Raw genomic sequence first — 20,878 nt, 5'->3', positions numbered from 1 at the left:
AGATCAAATTATTTCTTATGGTTACTCAGCCAAATGGGAGAGCAGATCTCAGTTCTCCATATTTCATTTTCAGAACACTTTGTTTTATATAATGGCAGCTCTCTTTAGTCCCAACTATATTTTGACTATTTTCCTTATACCAAAAGATAAGTGGTTTTTGGACTAGAATACCAAAAGTTTGAGTGGAGCCACCAACCCAAAACAAGATGGTAGAATTTGAGCCAAGGAGTGACCTGAGACATTTTGTAAAGCTATTCATCCATCCACTCACTAACTCACTCTTTCAGTTTAACATATATTGACTCCCAATGTGGATTTTATATTGTATCAGTTTAACTAAACTGTAACTACCTTGTAAGGTTCTGGAGTAGGGTTGGCCACAAAAGAAATTTAGGTAAGATTTGGAAAGTGAAAGTGAAGTAGTAGCCATATTTATGCTTGGAAGACTTCCACACGTTCAAGTGTTATTACAGTTTAGGCACACTGTCGAGATATGCTTGTTAACCTTTTTGGTGTGGGGCAGCAGGTAAGCCTGCAGCTCCTTCAGATTCCAGTGAATCTTCTTGTTCAATTTCTCTGAATCCAGGGTCAGACATGAGGACATATCTATGAGGAAAGATTTGATAGCAAGGAAATCATCTGCATCATTGAAATTGGAGGCTGGAAGATTGGTTCCAATTTGTCCTCATGCCTTCCAGATCATTGTTTCAGGTTCTACTTTGTCCTTCCTTTCCCCAACTCACCCATCTTTTCTTCCAGCCTTCTCTGAGGATCTTAGGCCCAGCATCAAATGTAGAGCAACCACCTTACGTAGACTGTTAACTAACTTCCACAGTTGCATAAGGTCAAATCACTATAATAAATCCTTATGGTATCATTCCCCAGAGGGATTAAACAGCTACCTTGTATTTGGTCAATTATATTGAGTCACTTACATCATAGAAGAGCAGTACTGATTCTCACTGGAATAGGTACTGTGGATACAAATTTTCTTTCTCTGCCTATAAGGTCTCTGCCAATATCACTATCCATGAAATTACAGAATACCCTATTTACTATCATGGAATTTCAAAGCTGCTTCTGACCAAAAAGCTCATTTAACAGCAAATGAAGTGCAGAATGGATGCATGCTCATGGAATTCTTTGGCCTTACTATGTTACCCATTGCCTTGTAGCAGATGGCCTGATAGGACAAGGAAATGGCCTCTTTGAAGACTGAAGCCTCCAGTTGGTCGTCAGTGTCTTATACAACTGGACTAATATCCTCAGGAAGATTTATATGCTCTATATCAGCAACCAGTATATGACTATTTCTCTCACAGCCCTCTCTCTTGAGTCTAGAAACCAAGGGGTAGACACAGGAGTAGCTCCTCTTACTCACTCTTCCTGATCCAATGAGCAAAAATGTTGTTGCTTGGCCCCAAAATGTTGGACCAGAGTTCTTAGTTCCCAATAGTAGAATGGTATCATTAATAGCTTAGCAGTGGTTCCATTAAGTTAGAAATTGAGACATCCATGTGGTCACTTTGGGCTCTTCAGGCCAGTGAATCAACAAGCTGATAAAGTGCTGCTATAGTATGCGGGTTGATCAACCCTAAGTATCAAAGAGGAAACTAGGTTGATTCTACCACAGTATGAGAAAGGAGCATGTCTGAAATATAAGACCTCACCTGAAACACACTTGATAAAAGTCAGTGGAAAACTAGAGCTCAATGCAGGCATTACTACTAATGACCCAGACACTTCTAGAATGAGTATTTCTTTTACCTCACTAGATAAGGACCAATGACTGGCAGTAGTGGTTGGTGAAAACAAAAAGGATATGGATTACATAGCAGAAAAAGGAAATTATAAATACCAACTACCACCATGTGACCAGGTACAGAGTGAGGGTTGTAACAGTTGTGAGTATTCCTTTCTTATTTTGATATTAATGTATTTGTACCCTATGAACCAATTCTTTTTTTCCCTTCCCATCTAGTATAAGTAGTTTTGATGGTAGCTAACTTCATATTTTGTATTGAAGAGACAGGATATCAAATGGGCAATATGACCTAGCTAGAAAAGTATTGAATAACATCCAAAGATGGATAAAAAAATCAGAGAATGATTTGCCTATTATATTTTTGGAAAGTATGAATGGTTATAGAATGTATGTGTTGGTGTCAGTTTGACAAAGATGGACTGCTGTGGTTTTATACTTTGTCAAATCAGCTAAACTGAAACTCAGGCTCCCAAAATTCTCTTTCCTGTTTGTGTCTATGTTAAGGTTAGAAGAAATCTTCTAACCTTGTGTTAAGGCACAAGAAATCTGTGCAGGAGTTGAAGGGAAGCAGCAGCCAAGTTTATGCTTGGAAGATTGGTAAAGTGCCAGGTTTCCTCCTGTTCACATGCATTGCTGCTGATCTGCTGGCTCACCTTATTGTGGGGAGCAGCTGGGTCTGGTGCTTTTCCATCTTCCATTGGATCTCAGTAACATCACTTTCTCCAAATCCTGGCCCACAGTTCATCCTGCCAGGTCATCCCCTTCACTTTTTCCACATCCTAAACAAAGGGTATGTGGAGCTCATGGTGAAGTTTACCAGCTTACCCTACAGCTCACTCACATCATTGAAGTTGAGTCTTTCTGAGAAGTAGAATGGTTTCCAATATGTCCTTGGAGTTCCAGCTTATCCCCCCAGGTGTTAGTTCTCTTCATGCTCTCCTACCCTACATCCATTTCCCTTCCCAGTTGCCTATACTACAAACTTCAGATCCATCACCAGAAGCAGAAGCAACAGCCTCACATGAACTCTTTAACCAGGTCCCACAATGGTAAGTCCTTTATTCTTTATCACATATATGATTCTATTGCTCTTACCCAACACTAGTTGACATACTCCCTGCTATGCATTGAATTGTGTCCTTCAAAATGATAGGTTGAAGTCTTAATCCCAGGCACCTAGAAATATGATCTTATTTGAAAATAGGGTCCTTACAGTGTAATCAAGTTGAGATTTGGTCATCAGGTGGGGCTAATCCAGTATGGCTGCTCTCTTTATAAGAGGAGACACAGATAGACACACTCAGAAGGAAGATAGCTAAAGAAAGACAAAAGCAGAGATGGAAATTATGCTGACACAAGCCAAAGAATATCTGGGGCTACCAGGAAAGGATCCTTTCTTAGAGGTTTTGGAAGGAATGTGGCCCTTGCAGAACCTTGCCTTTGGACTTCAGGCCTCCAAAACTGTTAGAAAACAAATTTCTGTTGTATTAAGCCATTCAAATTTTTGATAAGTTGTTACAGTAGCTTTTGCAAACTAATACAGTTCTCTAGTTGGGATGTTTCACATATTAAATAGGAGGTGGTATGCAGTATCAAAGAATGAAAAAGTGTCTGTAAGATTTGGTAACCAGGAGGCTGTTTGTGGCTGATGTTGATGGATAATCAGTAGAATGGGATTATGAGAATCAAATCGCAGGAGTTGAGGGATGAATAAATATAAGAAAGTGAGAGGAACTCACTTTAAACTTTATAGCAAGTTATATCACTTATAACTTTAAAGCAAAGTTATAATGATCTTCTTTATAAGTATACCTTTATAAAGCAAAGAATCATAGTTGTAGGTGGAATTGGTATCTGCTTAATTTCAACAATGACTTGCTATACATTGGCTTTGCTTAGAACAATTATGCCCTTTAAGTCATCTTTCTGAACTTGTTTTTTCTTCTTTAAGTAAAGATTAAAATAATACCTATCTCAAAAATATATTGCAGAGGTGAAAGGATGCAGAAATAAGAAATGCTTTGCAAACTAAAATTGTTATTTTCTTTTTTTTATAATTACTATTTTCTTACCAAAGCACATTTATCACATGTAAGTATATATATTAATAAGTAGTATATATTATGCTTGGTGGCATAATTAGAATCATAAGTGATTTATGCAATTATTACTGCAAAAGTTCTTTAATAACCTATAATTATAAATTTTAGATATAGGTATTCATTCATTCTCTTTAACTTTAGTAACATTTATTGATGCATATAATCCATAATGGATCTTTGTCCCTAAATCAGAGGGAAAAAAATTAAGTTGAGAACTTATCAAAAGGAAGTAAAATTATTTATATAATCAATAATAAGAGAAAACAAAAGAGAAATATTCTTCAGTTCAATATGTTTTCAGTTAGATTTATTTATGCATGTGTATGTGTGTATATACATATACACATACATTATATATTATATAATATATAGAGAGAAGAAGTAGTTAACCAAGAGTGTAATCTAACCACCAAGCACTAAACTTGGTCAAGAAAAGCTTTCAGAAATTGACTGGAAGATACACAGATAAACTTTGGAGGAAAAGTGGCATTCCTCTATTTCTATAAGACATGAACCTTACAGTCTGCAGGACTTCTCCAGTCTTTACAAAATTTCTACTGTTACAAATATTTCACCTCCTTCCATCACCCTTTGCCTTTGAATAGCTTATCAAGTCTAAAAAAATGCAATGACAGCCACCCAAGGACCGAGCATATGTCTTTCTCTGGGCATTTGACATATATATCACAACAACATTTAAGGAGCCCAATGTACAACTCTAGTATGGAACATGTTAACAGGGGACAATTTAATAAATTATATTCTCTGGAATTTTTGTCAAGAGTTTCTTTCAGGAACAACATTAGCTTAAAAGTGTTAGAATTTGACTCTGTCAGCTGACTGATATTTTCAGCTGATTTTTTTTCTACCAAAACAAATGTGAAATAATAAAATTCTATGAATCTCACAGAGCATCAATTTTCAGAATATCTAACTCAATATTGTATTTACATTTCAAGGGTACAGATGTAAACTGGTAAAATAATAATATTAGATGAAGTTGAATGACAAGCATGGGAAAATAGAAAAACAAGTTGAATTCTCACTATGAAAATTCAGTTTTCTTTCTGCAGAATTTTTTTTTTAATTGCTAAGATATTGTTAATGTTTAACAGGTTTCCTGGCATTATATCATCCCATATTTTTCCCCTGCAGAGAATCTAAACATGTGCTACTAGAGATATATATATACACACAGGAGGCCCCCTCATGCAACAAGAAACAAAGAAGTAAGACTCTTACAGATCATCCAACCACTTTTAATGCCTCCTAATCAATAAGCCATGCACCGAGAGCTCTTAGGACTTGAAAAGCTATTCCGTGCTATGAGTCTTAGGATGCAAAATATGAAATTAGTCAAAGAAAAAATTGATGGACTAGCACTTATGCCCATTTTTTAAATTTATAGCTTAAACTCTTAAATAGAACAGGATTTCTCAACCTCAGCATTGTGGACATCAAGGGCACTCTCTATTGGGTAGAGGAGAAGTCCATTGTAGAAGGTTTACTTGCATCTCCCACTATCCCAGCATTTCTACCCACCAGACTCCACTAGTGCTCCATCCTCCCACCCTCATCCACTGCGACCGTCAAAAATGTCTCCAGACATTGCAAAATGTTCCCTGGAGCCCACATTGTCCTCGCTGAGAACCAGGGAAAGGGAGCACGAATCCCTGCACACCGAAGAGACGCAAGCTGTGCTTGTGTGCTGGCCTGTATAGAGAAAATGGCACCAGCCATGGAGCGTCCTGCTCTGCTTTCCTGCTCTCAAGAGCCCATGAAGTCTTCCTGAGTGGAAATTGTCAGTGTACATTCTGAAGCATGTCCACAGAAGAATCACAAATCTTAGCGAAACAGGATGGGGAAGATGATGTAAATATGAAGCTGACTGTGAACTGGAATGATGACAGCTCAACTAAATATATCCAAGTAGTGAAGGTGGCTAATGACATCGAGCAGGCTAGCTTAAAATGTTTTTACAATCGAGTACAAAAATTTATATTCATAGCAGAACATTAGGAAAAGGTTGAGTTCTGCATAGCACATTTATACATACATAAGCACGTGTGTGCATATATGTGCACAGACACATGCACATACATGTACATACACAGGCACATGCATACATATACATGTGCATGTGTGTGTGAAGAAATTAATTCAAGTACAGCACTCAGCACAGTGCCAGACCCATGGTGAGTGCCCATTAAATGGATAATTGCCAGCTGCTATTCTTAGTAACAGTGATATTGGCACTGATAGTTTTACTTGAATTATTTAATTCTCTATACATTTAAACATTTTAATACTCAGGGATATTTCTCCTAGGACACACCCCTCTCTCTGTTTCTGTCTCTTGGTCCCTCCCTCTCCCTCTCCCTCTCAAGTCTCTTTCCCTCCAACTATAGAAAATTCTACTCATCTTGAAAAGCCCAGCTCAAGGGTGCACTCCTCTCAGTGGCTTCCCTTAAAGTCCCTCACCTTCCCACATGAAGAATTAATTTCCCCTTCATTTGTGTTTCCACAACACTTAGTGCATACTTACATCATAGTGCTTAGCACATTGTATTATAGTTATTAAAGTCTGTGTGCGGCAGGCCCACCACAGCCCCTAGCCCCCAGGCTATGAGCTTTGGAGATTTTATTTACTCGGCTTTATGTCCCTTGTGCTTGCTACATGGTAGGCGCTCAGCAAAAGCATGCCGACCTCAGCTGAATTATCTGGAAAATTCAATCATGTGGAAACCTCATTTCCCAATAATGCCAGATATATGAGGTGTGACCGAAGAGCAAGGCCTTCTATATAGAATCTGGGGCTGTCAGCCTTATATGAAAAGGCTAAATAAGTGAAATGATGCAAAGTGTGTTAACTTTTTACCAAGAAAAATAAAAATCTGGATAAATATCAGAACGCTCCTTTAAATTGCACACATTTAAATATGAGTAGGAACAAATGGGAGAGGTGGGAGATGGTAGAACTAGAACATATTATTTTAAGACTTTTAAGTCTCGCTAAGATAAATACATGTGAAAGAGATGACATAATGGGTCTTTTAAAAATTTTTCATTGCCTAACACTGTCAAAAAAAGTCATATATTAGATGGTTAATAGATTAGACAATGTTTTGAATATAAAACATAGCTACAAAACATCAGTCTGAGTTACCTCAAGCATCCCCACCACAACACTCCTCAATAATAACATTAGGGAAAGTGAGTTTTATGTATGTGAAATTTACAGATGCATTGTTGAATGCACTGTATTGAAGAACAGTCTGCACTGACAGTTCAATTGTTTCTGAGTTTAATTCAAAACACTAAGCAAAATAAAACCCACAAATCTGAAGATAGAAGTTTTACATAGAAATTTTAAGAGGTGACCCTAGCTTTGAAAATGGCCAGAAGTATTAGCTTCTTTTTCTTTTCCTACTTCCCTTTTAGTTCTTGACTTAAAAAATATATGAAGCCATAGATAAGTAATACTAAACAAAATATAATAATAATTGGATTTCAAAAGTACCTTTTTTTTAAGTTTTTATTTAAAGTCTAGATAGTTAACATATAGTGTAATATTGGTTTCAGGAGTAGAATTTTGTGATTCATCATGTACATATAACACCCAGTTCAGAAGTACTTTTTAAAATTAAATGTTTTTTCTGTTTGAACTGTGATAACATGATGTATAAATGAAGTACTTTTAATCTGTTCCTCCTCACTTTGAGAGACTTAAAGTCAAGGTTCCCAGTTGGTACAATAACTTCCCATTAGTGGAAAGGAAAGATATAGATTTACTTAGCTATCTTCATTTTCTGTGGGGGAAAAGTGACTTCTGCAGCTTAATTAAAAGTAAGAGAAATTACTGCTAAATGCTAGTGTTTTGTTCAGTTTTGTTTTGGCTTTTGCCCACCTCTACCTCTGGCAAGAGTACCTTGGGAAGGCTATTTTGTAAAGAAATCTGTAGCATGAGCTTGTTTCATTATTGTCTTTGTCTCAACTATAATTAAACTTGTTTCTGATTATAAAAACAATGTTGGCTATAAAAATTTAGAAAGTACACAAAAGGGTAAGAATTAAAATTTCAAACCCACAAGACTGCAATAAACAGTGCTTCCTTCTGATCTGTTTTCCATATGAATTTATTTAAAATAGTATAGTTATGGTGCGCGCGAGAGCGGGGAGCGGGCGGCGGCGGGCGGCGGTGGTGGCCGGCGCTGCGCCAGGAGGGAATTTTTTTATAATAATAAAAAAAAAATAGTATAGTTATGCCCCATATGTTAATCAATTAATGTTATAGTCTGAGAACCTTCTAGTGTTATCAAATATTTTTTAAAACACAATTTCTACTTGTTATATAAAGTATAGTACCTCCATTTTCCATAAAATGAAGTATGACATTTTCTGTTTAACGAGTTATGTGATTGCAAATAATAATACTGTAGTAAACATTTATATGTGAATCCAGTTTGTCTACATCTCTGATATTTCTGTGTAATTCATAAATAACTAGTATCCCATCTCCATCACTCTTCAACTATATTTCAAAGAAGAGTTTGATTATTTGTTTAACATATGCTTTCAGGGGCAAGTTCAGAGATAGCTCCCATGATGTTGCTGTTAAGTTGGGTGATACTCATTTCATTAATAAACTTAGAAATGTACCAATTGCTTTTTTATGAATCAAAGATCTGGTGGTTTTTTATTAAGTAAAGGCACCTGGTATCATGTTACTTACTTGATCTGTACATAAAAACAGGTATCCATAAATGGTAGTTATTGTTACTGTAATAACCACCTACTTTTGGCTCCCCTATGGATATAATCCTCTAAACCCTTACAAAATAGCTACTCCTACTGAGCTATATGATGGCCAATGTATTTATAAAGTATCAACTGTAGTCTTTGTACTGTGATAAGCACTCGTTCTTCTCAAATCATCTGCAATACTTCTACTGTTCTGAAATACTTATTATTGTTTTTATTCTTTTCATATTTGTAAACTTGAGATCCTAAGATATACAGCAGCTTCCCCCCTAGAGGAATTCCAAAGTCCATGCTCTTATTGGTATACATCACTATTTTCTAGGTGGCTGAAATCCCACATGGAAACCTGAAATATTCTAAGAGGCACATGTGCTGTTTCCATATCAGCCATCCCTTACATAGATATATTTTGAACAAAGAGAGGAGTACAAAAAGTGAGTCCTGGATGTATGACAAAGACAAGGCATTTTCTTACACTGGATGAACGAGGCTCTAGTAATGGCTGAATGCCTATTTCAGACAAGGAAAGCATTTTGCCAGAGATTCTTTCGCTGATCAATAGTATATAAAACTGAAATGTAGGGTATATGTGTGTGAGTTTGCATGTTTCAGAGATTGAAAAAGATAACTGGGAAAAAGCCTATATATATTAGCAAAAACAAAACCCACAGAAAACAGTAAGTAGAGCATAAACCTACAGGACAATTCAGCAACAATACGTGATAGTAGATTTCAAGAATGTCAACTTAAGTGAATTGAATTGACATGGAATTTAATTGACTGAACTGAACTTTTATAAATGCTATTCAGTAAATTGGACGGAAACCTTTGCAATCTATACTATCTTAGAGTTTAGAATGGCAAGTCAAGAGAGTATCAATCAAATATATACATGTACTTTAGATTTTAGAAATCATTTCTCAAAGATTTAGGGAAAATATCAAGGATATTAGGAAATCTCGGATCTTAGAATAGCGCTAAACACATGTCTAAACACATGTTAAAATAAGTAAAGACTTAGCCAAATTATACTCAAATTATACTGAAAAAACATGCAGATGCCGTTGTAGAAACACTGAGAGCAATGTTTTTCAAACCAGGTATTATTAGAGAATTAGCAAAATTTCAAGATAAATGTTTCGTTGTTTGAAGAAATTAAAATTCTCAAAACTGTGAAATCTGATAAGCTAAGCATCAACACCCATAAATATTCCCACATGTATTATTCATAAAAATCAGCATGGATTGATCAGGAATCAACCTATAAATTATTATCAATGGTATCTTCTAGTAGTCCTTTTTTTAATCATGTTTATTATGTCTTAAGTTATGCAGTTCACATACTTAAAAAATAGAGGTGAAAGAAAGTGAAATGGATGGCTAGTTCAGTGGATAACATTTAAAAATATCCTGAGCAGGGGCACCTGGGTGACTTAGTCAGTTAGCATCTGCCTTCGGCTCAGGTCATGATCTCCCGGTCCTGGGATCAAGTCCTAATTCAAGCTCCTTTCTCAGCGGGGAGCCTGCTTCTCCCTCTACCTGCTCTGCCTGTTCTACCTACAGCTCTCCAAGCTTCTGCTTTCTTTCTGACAAATAAAAAAAATCTTTTTTTTTTTAAAGATTTTATTTATTTTTATTGGACAGACAGAAAGAGAGACCACAAGTAGGCAGAGAGGCAGGCAGAGAGAGAGGGGGAAGCAGGTTCCCCGCTGAGCAGAGAGCTCGATTCGGGGCTCGATCCCAGGACCCTGAGATCAGGACCTGAGCTGAAGGCAGAGGCTTAACCCACTGAGCCACCCAGGCACCCCCAAATTTAAAAAAATCTTAAAAAAAAAATCCTGGGGCACCTGGGTGGCTCAGTGGGTTAAAGCCTCTGCCTTTGGCTCAGGTCATAATCCCAGGATCCTGGGATCGAGCCCTGCATCGGGCTCTCTGCTCAGCGGGGAGCCTGATTCCTCCTCTCTCTCTCTCTCTCTCTCTGCCTGCCTCTCTGCCTACTTGTGATCTCTTTCTGTCAAATAAATCAATAAAATCTTTTAAAAAATAATATCCTGAACATATACAACAATAGACTCAAATAAAAGCTGACACTGGGCTGGATCCCTGGACTCTGGGATAATGAAATGAGCTGAAGGCCGACACTTAACCAAGGGAGCCACCCAGGTGCCTTCTCATCACTTAATCTTATTTTTTTAACTTTATCTATTTATTTGAGAGAGAGAGAGAGAGAGCATAAGCAGGGGGAGGGGCAGAAGGAGAGGGAGAAGCAGACTCCTCTCTAAGAACCCAACTACATAGGTCCCCAGGACCCGAAGGCAGATGCTCAACAGACTAAGCCACACAGGCACCCCCTCTCATCACTTAATTTTTATTTATTTTTTTTTAAGATTTTATTTATTTATTTGACAGAGAGATCACAAGCAGGCAGAGAGGCAGGCAGAGAGAAAGGAGGAAGCAGGCTCCCTGCTGAGCAGAGAGCCCGATGCGGGGCTCGATCCCAGGACTCTGAGATCATGACCCGAGCTGAAGGCAGCAGCTTAACCCACTGAGCCACCCAGGCGCCCCATCATCACTTAATTTTTAAAGACACCATCATTATTTAGTATTAAAATATCAATATATTTAGTATTTTAGTATTAAAAAAACAATGTGATATGCCAGGTTCTTTCTCTGACAAAAACAACCCCCCCCCAAATTTAGTATACTTATTTTACAAATGAAACCACTGGACTGAGATTTAAACAAACAAAAATCCACCCATAGACAAATAGCTAGTAAACATTTAAGCTAAGAAACAAACACAAGATTTATCTACCTTGGAATTACTGCTCTTAAAATAAGATCAGCAATTATTAAAATCTATCTGGCTGAAACAGTGTTTCATGGGTATTAAGTATTATAACCCAAAGAAAAAGATTTCATAGTCAAATAATTTTGAGGAAGACAAGGTTTCTTTACTCTAAACCTTTTCTAAGAATTTAATATTCTTTTTTTTTAGGATTTTATTTATTTATTTAGCAGAGAGAGAGAAACACAGTGAGAGGGAACACAAGCGAGGGGAGTGGGAGAGGGAGAAGCAGGCCTCCCGCTGAGCAGGGAGCCTAATGCGGGACTCGATCCCAGGACCCTGGGATCATGTCCTGAGCCCAAGGCAGACGCTTAATGACTGAGCCACCCAGGTGCCCCTAAGAATTTAATATTCTAATGTGCATTGTGAACTTCCTAAAGAATGGTTTAACAGGTAGGATTTTCAAATAGATTTGATCTCAGAAGCTTTTTATTCTTTTTTCTTCATTGAGCATTATGAGGGGCTCTTGTCCCATTGAGTACCCACTGGGAACTCTGGCATTCTTAAAGACCAAGAAAAATCTTAACATCAGAGACTAGAAATATTCAACAAGGAGAGGGAGGAGCATTGGAGGGGAAAAGATAGCTGTCTTTAAATATCTATCTCATCAAAGAATGACATACCATTTCACCAAAGGATAGATCTAGATCTAATGATTACAAGCTACTGGAGAAAGATTTCACCTGAATATGACATATCAATTAAGAGTTAAAAAAAAGGGGCACCTGGGTGGCTCAGTGGGTTAAGCCGCTGCCTTCAGCTCAGGTCATGATCTCAGGGTCCTGGGATCGAGTCCCACATCGGGCTCTCTGCTCTGCAGGGAGCCTGCTTCCTCCTCTCTCTCTCTCTGCTTGCCTCTCTGCCCACTTGTGATCTCTCTCTGTCAAATAAATAAAATCTTAAAAAAAAAAAGAGTTAAAAAAAAAAAAACCAGGGGCGCCTGGGTGGCTCAGTGGGTTAAAACCTCTGCCTTCAGCTCAGGTCATGATCTCAGGGTCTTGGGATACAGCCCCGCATCAGGCTCTCTGCTCAGCAGGGAGCCTACTTCCCTTCCTCTCTCTCTGCCTGCCTCTCTGCCTGCTTGTGATCTCTGCCTGTCAAATAAAAAATAAAATCTTTCAAAAAAAAAAAAGAGTTAAAAAAAAAAACAACGATAACAGAAGAACTGTCCAACAAAGGTAGCTTATCACCTATAAAGGTGTTACCCAAGAGACTTCTTCACTGGGGGAAAGGTCAGAGAATTCTACTAAGTTTTTTTTTTTCAACTCTTCTGTTTGACAGTTCATTTGCGGTAATTATCAACTGAAGTTTCCATATATTTAGTACTTCAGGTTATCTGTTCATTTTTGCACCATTTTGAATTAAGCATTTTACAGACAGAAGACATAAAGGTTAATGGTCAGAACCTGCTACAAAGGTAATGCCTTATATCAAAATACACATAAATACACACAGGCAATTTACATTCATGCCAGGGAGCAATAACGCTATTCTTCTCTAACTTACAAAACACCTAGTTATTTAAATCATTTTAATTATCGATTTTATGTGTGCATACTAAAATGGAAGTTTTCTCATCTACAAAATGAAACAAGGGGCCTGGGAAGCATGAGACCATCTAGTATACAGATTGGTGTCAAGAGGAAGGAATATCTAGGGAATGTGGAAGGCACATTTCAGATCAATCACTCTTACTTTCAATGTGTCTATACCAGGTTTTCAATGTCTTTACATCCAAAGAAAAGATGATTTGATAGATCACATGGGTTATCAGTGATTTTTACTACAATTAGCCTGTGTTTGCATAGTAAGTTAGATATAAAGTCATTACCTATTGCTGTATTCCTTGATGATCTGATATATGCTAATCTTAATTGTTTCATTTTCAAATCGACTATTGCTCTGGTCCTTGTATATTCGGAATTCAGCCGCTGTCACTGCTTCCCCATGAGGAATTTGAGTCAGATCAAACCGGAATTCTTTGTAATGCCTTCGCTGGTGAGAAAAATCTTTGTCTCTTTCAACTGAAGAAGGAAAAAAAAAAGGAAGGAAAAAAGTTAGTCCTTTATAAAATATGGAAATTAATAGTAAATGCTCCAGCTTTGAAAATGAAAACAAACAAGTAGGATATTATAAAACTGGGAAAACACTAGAGCCACAGACCCATACATGTTTCCAGTGGAAGGAAATTCCACAAACCAACAACCTTTAGTTCAGAAGCAATATAACCTCAGTGGTTTCATACAAATTCCTGGATCTTAAATAGAAAGGCTATCCAAAAATATTTTAAAAAGCAAAGGTTGTAAAATGATTACTAACATGTATCAGGTACCAGAACACAGAAGGGTTCATACAGGAATTAGAAATAAGTTATAGAAACCCCCAGGGATCCAGGTGAAGTCAGTGATGAGATTTAGCACACCTGAGGGAGGAAAATAGGAAGGACTGAGAAACTGCAGGCACATAAGGACCATGTTTATGACATTATAAAGGTCAAGTAAATAAAACAAATTCATGTTCACAAGAAAGAGTATTCCAAAAATGCCTTCCCCAGAAATTTTCTTCTCCTTTTAGGAAATAAAACGTTCTTTTATTTAAAAGAAAATAGCACTTTTATTACTTCTTATAGATTGTTTAGTACAACCTCCTTACCCATAGTGCAGCATAAAGCCGTCCAAAGACCTCTGTCTGTTCTTACTCAAAATACAGGGAAACATATTTTCCCCCTTCAACAACCTTCCTGCTATATGAAGTCAGAGAACTTTTCCTCTTGGGAACATGATGGAATGTTGAAGAATTCAGGACAGTAAGTGTCAAGCATATTATTATATAACCTGGCTTTGTAAAATAGAGTGTCATTTCATACAGTCTATAGCCACTGGGCACCAAACGCCTTCTTAAGGAATTATCTATTCAAAGGACTCATTTTTTTTAGTACTGCACTATCATTTGATGGAGTTATGTTTCTCAAGATTGGTAGCTTTCTCAAAATCTCCGTTATCTAGGATACTGTAAGACAGGATCACAAAAATCTCACTGCAAAACACTATGCACGAGGTATCTCATAATTACAGCCTGTAATAGCACTTGTGCATGTTCTCAGTGATGTTTCATTGCCAAAAATTTGTTACAAGAAGATAAAAATGTTTAAGTTCTATAAATGAATTCACAAGTTGAAAAAATTGCATGAAGATATGAAAATATCTTGAGAGGGTTCATTAAAATCATATCAACACTGCTATAAATATCTGAAACCTGGGGTCTTAAACTAGGGGAAAGATTAATATTAAGGAAGAGAGAAGAGGGTCATGACCATCCAGGAATGACTGTGGAAGCCAAGGAAGCTAGAACTCTGTGTTCCACAGCCAGATGGGTTCCATGTCTGTGAGGAAGCTTGTGACAAAGAAATGCATGATTTGTTGCCTTATATACTTCAAAAAAATCTTCAGTTTATTTTGCCCAGGAGTAGGAGGTTGTTTAGGAGAGCAAGGAGCTCATCTCCATCTCTACCTCCCATAACTAAGCCAGCAAAGAAAAATATAAGTTACGCCTGGGGGCATTTTTGTCCTGTTGAGCTTGGCAAGGATGGTGCTCTTGGGCTCTCTGGCTGACATCACCTCATATGAGTCATGTTTTTTTTTTTTGTTTTTTTGTTTTTTTTTAAATATCACTATCTCGGTCCTAAGAGAGGTCCACTGCCAGAGAGATCATCCACCAACTTTTCCCTAAATAAGGAAGATAATCTCATTTTTAGGATGCTATTTTAGTCCATAATTTAAACCTCTTTTCTGTCTAAACTTCTATTGCCAATAGAAGAGACTGGTACGAACACCTCTCCCATGGCTCTATTTGCCCATTCTCCCAACTTGGCTGTGTGAGAGGGAAAGTGCAAGGGTAGAAAATGCCTACAAACTGGATATCTACTAACGGAAAGTGCCTTAAAACTTGTCGTGTTAAAACTTGACACAGCTTTTGTTTACAGTGGACTGAATTTAATCCACTGCAAACCTGTTCTTTTCTGATCCTGATTCAAATGAAGTAGATGATATTATAAAACAGTATTTAAATAGCCCCCATTATATTCTGGTCCTGTTTTAATCATTGTATTAAGAGTAACATATTATAATTTGTAACAACCAGTGAGGTAGTTTCTACTATTATCTTCACATTGAAGATGAGTAACTGAGGAGACAGAATAAATACCCAAGAATATGAATCAAGAATTTATGGCCACCAAGGAATGAAATCTGAAATCCCAGATATACAAGCTGAAAATTCAAAAAGCTCCGAAAAATGAATGTTTGGCTTCAAGTTAATTTGGCAGGAGAACTGGAAATTAGCTGATCTGAGGCAACTTAAAGTCTCTATTTATCCTACTTTATATAAATATTTATTGCTTTGCTGCAGAAACGTTCATGTGTTTGACTAGATTGCCCTGTTCCAGACTCTGCTTGAGGAGTTGCATATTTTTTCATAAATGCACCAACCAGCCATTCAAAAATACATTTTTTCTGTTCTGAAAATCAATATTTAAAATTCTAAATAGGGGCACCTGGGTGGCTCAGTGGGTTAAGCCTCTGCCTTAGGCTCAGGTCATGATCTCGGGGTCCTGGGATCGAGTTCCACATCGGGCTCTCCGCTCAGTGGAGAACCTGCTTCCTCCTCTATCTCTCTCTCTGCCTGCCTCTCTGCCTCCTTGTGATCTCTCTCTGTGAAAGAAATAAATAAAATCTTTTAAAAAAAAATTCTAAATAACAGTTGCCGTGTGATTTTTCATTATCAATTTTATATTTGAAATTTAGACAACCCCCCCAAAAAACCCAAACTTACAGTCCTCAAAATAAAGCCTGAGACATGAGTTTGTTAGGATCCAATCTAAAGCATGCACCTGCATAATGCAAATAAGTATTGAATTCATATTATGTAAAGTCATCTACTGTTCTGGAATCCCCCATGAGATGTTAATATAATAAGGTGGAAAGCTAGAATTTCGGCTGTTATTCTAAAATTTCAGTTTTTTAATCCAGGCTATTTAACCTAACCCCTTAAGGGGGCAAATTTTCAAAGAGTTTAATAAAATTCTATATTAAATATACCACACAAAATAAAGTTGCAGTGCAGATTTGTCCAGTGACTCAAATTCCTATATCCTATTGCTTTGAATTATAATTGCACTAGGAAATTTCATGGGACATGTTGGAGTGAATAATGGAATAAAATGTGTATTTATATATATAGCCTTGCACTCCTAATGACGCTCACCAATATTCACAAGGTAATCTCAGTTACCTCAAAGAGCAAAGCTAGGGAAGTGTCAAATATTAATACCCCTAATTTAAGAATAAGAAATTGGGTGATGACAGCTAGGTGGTAACAGATGTCTGTCTTCTAAAGCTTATTATAAATCTTTGCTCAATGTCCATACCACCTATGTAATGACATCCTACTGTTCTGTACTTAGAGACTAGTTCATAGCTACTATATTTATACAATGTTTCTCAAGCAGTACGCAAAAAGGTGGAGAATAGGCTGGAGAATAAGGACTTGATCAATAATGGTTAATTAGCATCTAACACAAATAACACTTGACCCAAAGAAGTCTAAGAAATATTGAACCGAAGACTGACTGGATGAAAATCTGATTCTATCTCTTCACTAAGTGCCGTCCTGCCGCATTACCTATTGAGGAAAGGCATGATAATTTCTCTAACTCTCATTTGTTTGGCACGTGCTTCGTTTAATCTCAGACCTTACTTATGTCTCTAAGTTTCTATAACTTGCCCAAAAGCCCACTATGAATAATTGGGAGAGAGCAAATTTCATTTCACAGTCAAGAATTCAATTCCCAGGGTGCCTGAGTGACTCAGTCAGTTAAGCATCTGCTTTCAGCTTAGGTCACGATCCCAGGGTCCTGGGATCGAGCTCCACATCAGGCTCCCTACTCAATGGGGAGCCTGCTGCTCCCTCTCCCTCTAGTGCTCCCCCTCCTTGTGTATGCTCTTTCACTCTCTCTCTCTCTGTCAAATAAACAAATAAAATTAAAAAAAAGATTCAGTTCCCAAGTCCTCAACAACATAACACTGTTTGTTTGTTTGTTTTTCTTGGATGTAGTTTTGTTTGTTTTATCTCATTATCACTCAGCAAAGTTGATCTTTTGAAGCTTTCATTCTCCTCTATGTTGCTCCTACTCCATAGAAGATGTCATACTTTCTGGATTCTGCTCATTCTTCTAGAACTCAGTTCCTCCAATCTTTATTGTAGTAAATGTCATGTTATATTCACTTATTTAATATTGATGCCATTTCTTACCTAAGGAAATTTTTATGAATAAGCATGTGATTGTAATTATAATGTGAATTAATATTATATAACATCTGTATTAGTATGCAAGATCTTCCTTTTACTACAACCATATTTAAAATTAAATGTAACTGACCAACTGGATCTTTCTATATTCCAATATTTTCTCCACCAGACCTACTACTAAAACTATCCTCCCAAAATAGATGAAAAAGAATATACAGACATGTTTTATATTTAAGTGTAAGATTTTTATAGGTGCTATCCCTGCTGTGTTTATATCTGATGATTTGGGTACATATTAAGCATTGTTTCGCCATATATGCAGTGTATTATAACCCACTGCAGTTATAAATGACTTGGAAAGCTTAAAAGATAAACAAATAAACAAGAAAAAAATCAGAAACATAAGATTTTTGTTTTTTTAATTCATATTGTATTAACTATTTGGTTCTTTCAAATCACTCTTTAAGTTGAATGTTAAACCCACTAAATGCCATAAGATTCCTCAATCATTTTTATCATCATTTCTAACAAAATCTGTATTGCCAGGTTAAAATATGTGATTCCATAAAATCATAATTACATTCCTATTGCATTCTAGAAAAGACTCTCTTAATCACTGGACAAACAAGAAACAAACAAAAAAACAAAAACGAAGGCAGGAGGTTTCACTCATTGAATGCAGATCCAGATTGGTCAAGGGAATAGAATTACACATGTTAAAGCATACTGAGGTCAGGAGGTTGACCCTTTTCTGTAGTGAAGACCATTCCTTTATCCCATACCACAGACGCCATTTCTCTGCTAGGAAGTGGAAAGGAGAGTTTGGGAACACACATAAGTAGATTAAAAATGCACATCTGTATCAATCAATTCACTTATGAAAATTGCATTTAAAAAGAGAACACAGTGACCTGCCCAGACTGCTTTTTTCATATCTGCCTACATATCCAGCAAGGTCCATAGGCCATGTTTTGCTAATGGTCATACAGTAGTACACGAGTGCCACCCACTCTTCTCCCACTGCCAGTTAGGATACATGCTTGTTTGGAAGATTGCTAGGTGTACGCCAATGAATGTCACCATAAAGGTTAAAAAAATCTCCCAACATAGGATTGTTTACTTATGTGACATGATGGCTGTCAATAGTGTGTTCTGCAAAAATTAAAAGCAGTTGCTTTCCTGCATATATATGTGTGTGTATATATATATATATATATATATATATATATATATGCATACTCAGAGAAACCACCAAAAATTCAGCAAAATTGATAGTTTACCATTCAAAATACAGTCACAACAATGGTGGTGAATATTCTCTTCTAGGAAGCAGGGTGTCGTCTATTCCAAACACTTGCATCTACCTGAACTGCCTGGAGCAACCAGAAGCTCCCCTATGCTGACAGAACCAAAGAATTTATTATTATTATTATTTGGTTCTAAAAAGTGGCCACATCAAAGCATCCAAGAGGTAAAATATGAATCAAAAGATTCACATTCCATGATTCATGGGCTGACAGTACAAAGAAACAGTTAAAAGAAACAGAAGCACCAAACTACATTCTAAATGCTCTAAATCGCCAACGTTTAGCAAAGATTAAGCTTCTCGTGTTTAAAGACAGACACAGGACCCTTTTATTGCTGAGGTATGACTTAACAGAAGTTCATGACTGATTGCAGTCCCTCTCACTCCCAGACAGACACCTCTCTGATTGTCTTTATCATTAGTAGAGATTGGATGGAAATGTCCCGATTAAACATTTTCATGTCTACCATATCTGAAGAGTAGAATTAATTGTCAGAGGATTGCAGTTTTATCTCTGTAGTGATTTATCTGCCCTCTTCAAGAGACGCATTCACGGGCAATCAATCTCAATCTCCCACACAAGGGCTATAACACGGAAGACACAAATAGAATCAGTAGCTGCAGGGCAAAGATAGCATCGTCCCAGGAGCCTCGCCAGCTGTTGAAAGAGTACAGATTATGGTTTGCTGCTGAGTGCAAAAAATCATTAAGCGATTACTCATAGAATTATTACTTATCTGCGTTGCATTTTAAAGTAAAAGGGGGAAAAAAGGCAAAGATAACATGTGACTACCTAGAAGTATCACTTCACAAGACATCCTTCACAGACTAGTCCAGTGAGAAACATAAACTGGTCCTAGAATGGCCTATTCATTGATTGGTGAGCCCACACACACATGCTCCTTTGAAGGAATAACCATTCCAGAGAGTGTGGTAAACTCCAGATTCCAGAAACCCTAAGAGCCTCTTAACATCACAGTCAGGTTTGACCTGAGGGAGAGAAAACTGTCTCCCTGAACGTATTGTTTCAAAGAACAATTCAATTGGCTTTCACATGTTCTGTAGTTAAAATGCTCTTACTTGTTTTCATAAATGCTTCCTGAATTCAGTTTTATAGAGAAGGAAATCTCAAAAGAAAGGTGAGATGGCTAAATACTTTAAATATTTTAATGAAATGGCTGAACAGATTGGTTTCCTGAATCAATTTTGAATACATGTAATTTTGAAATTTATAAAATTTAATTAAGCATCCAATATCTAAATGTTATTTTGCTTTAACAAACATAAGCGACTTAGGAACACAAAGAATTCAATCTTGTACAAAGAGAGCTTGGAACTGGGGTAAATTGATGTGTGTGTTCTACTTGCCCTCGGCCTGGAGGAACCCAGCACTCAGCCCTCAGTAGTTATCTAGATTACTATAATGATAGCTTTACAGATTGAGCATTGGCATGAAAATGGACATATTGTATAATAATAAACTATGATATCAATAAGTTAATCATTTTTATTTGATAAAATTAATACATTTCAATTTTTTTTTCCTTCTCCCTTATTGGATGCAGTCCATCCCCTGGCTGTCAGAGGACTGCTTTTCTTTTTCTTGTCTTCCACATATATTCATCTTGGTTATCCTAAAAATAGCTACTGGGTTACTTTTCCATTTATTCAATCCCAAAATATTTATTGGATACATGCTATGGGCCAAATCCTAAAAGCTAAGGAGATATAAGAAGAAAAGAGATAGGAGGTCAGGATGAGAAAGAAAGACATGGAAAAGTACAATTTTG

The 20,878-nt window shown here is 36.9% G+C and overlaps 1 protein-coding gene across 2 annotated transcripts in view; it reads right to left on the bottom strand.

The window, feature by feature from the left end:
- The window catches only part of BMP5 (bone morphogenetic protein 5), a 119,088-nt gene that overhangs the window by 44,366 nt on the left and 53,844 nt on the right, over positions 1 to 20,878 (bottom strand). For both annotated transcript variants that reach the window (XM_047734826.1, XM_047734827.1), the window contains exon 2: positions 13,308 to 13,500. In XM_047734826.1, coding sequence (XP_047590782.1) covers positions 13,308 to 13,500 — 193 coding nt within the window. The remainder of the gene's footprint in view (positions 1 to 13,307; positions 13,501 to 20,878) is intronic.

This window comes from Lutra lutra, chromosome 6, assembly GCF_902655055.1.
Source record: "Lutra lutra chromosome 6, mLutLut1.2, whole genome shotgun sequence".
In the NCBI taxonomy this organism is placed as follows: Eukaryota; Metazoa; Chordata; class Mammalia; order Carnivora; family Mustelidae; genus Lutra; species Lutra lutra.
This window is presented reverse-complemented; position numbering and strand designations above follow the sequence as displayed.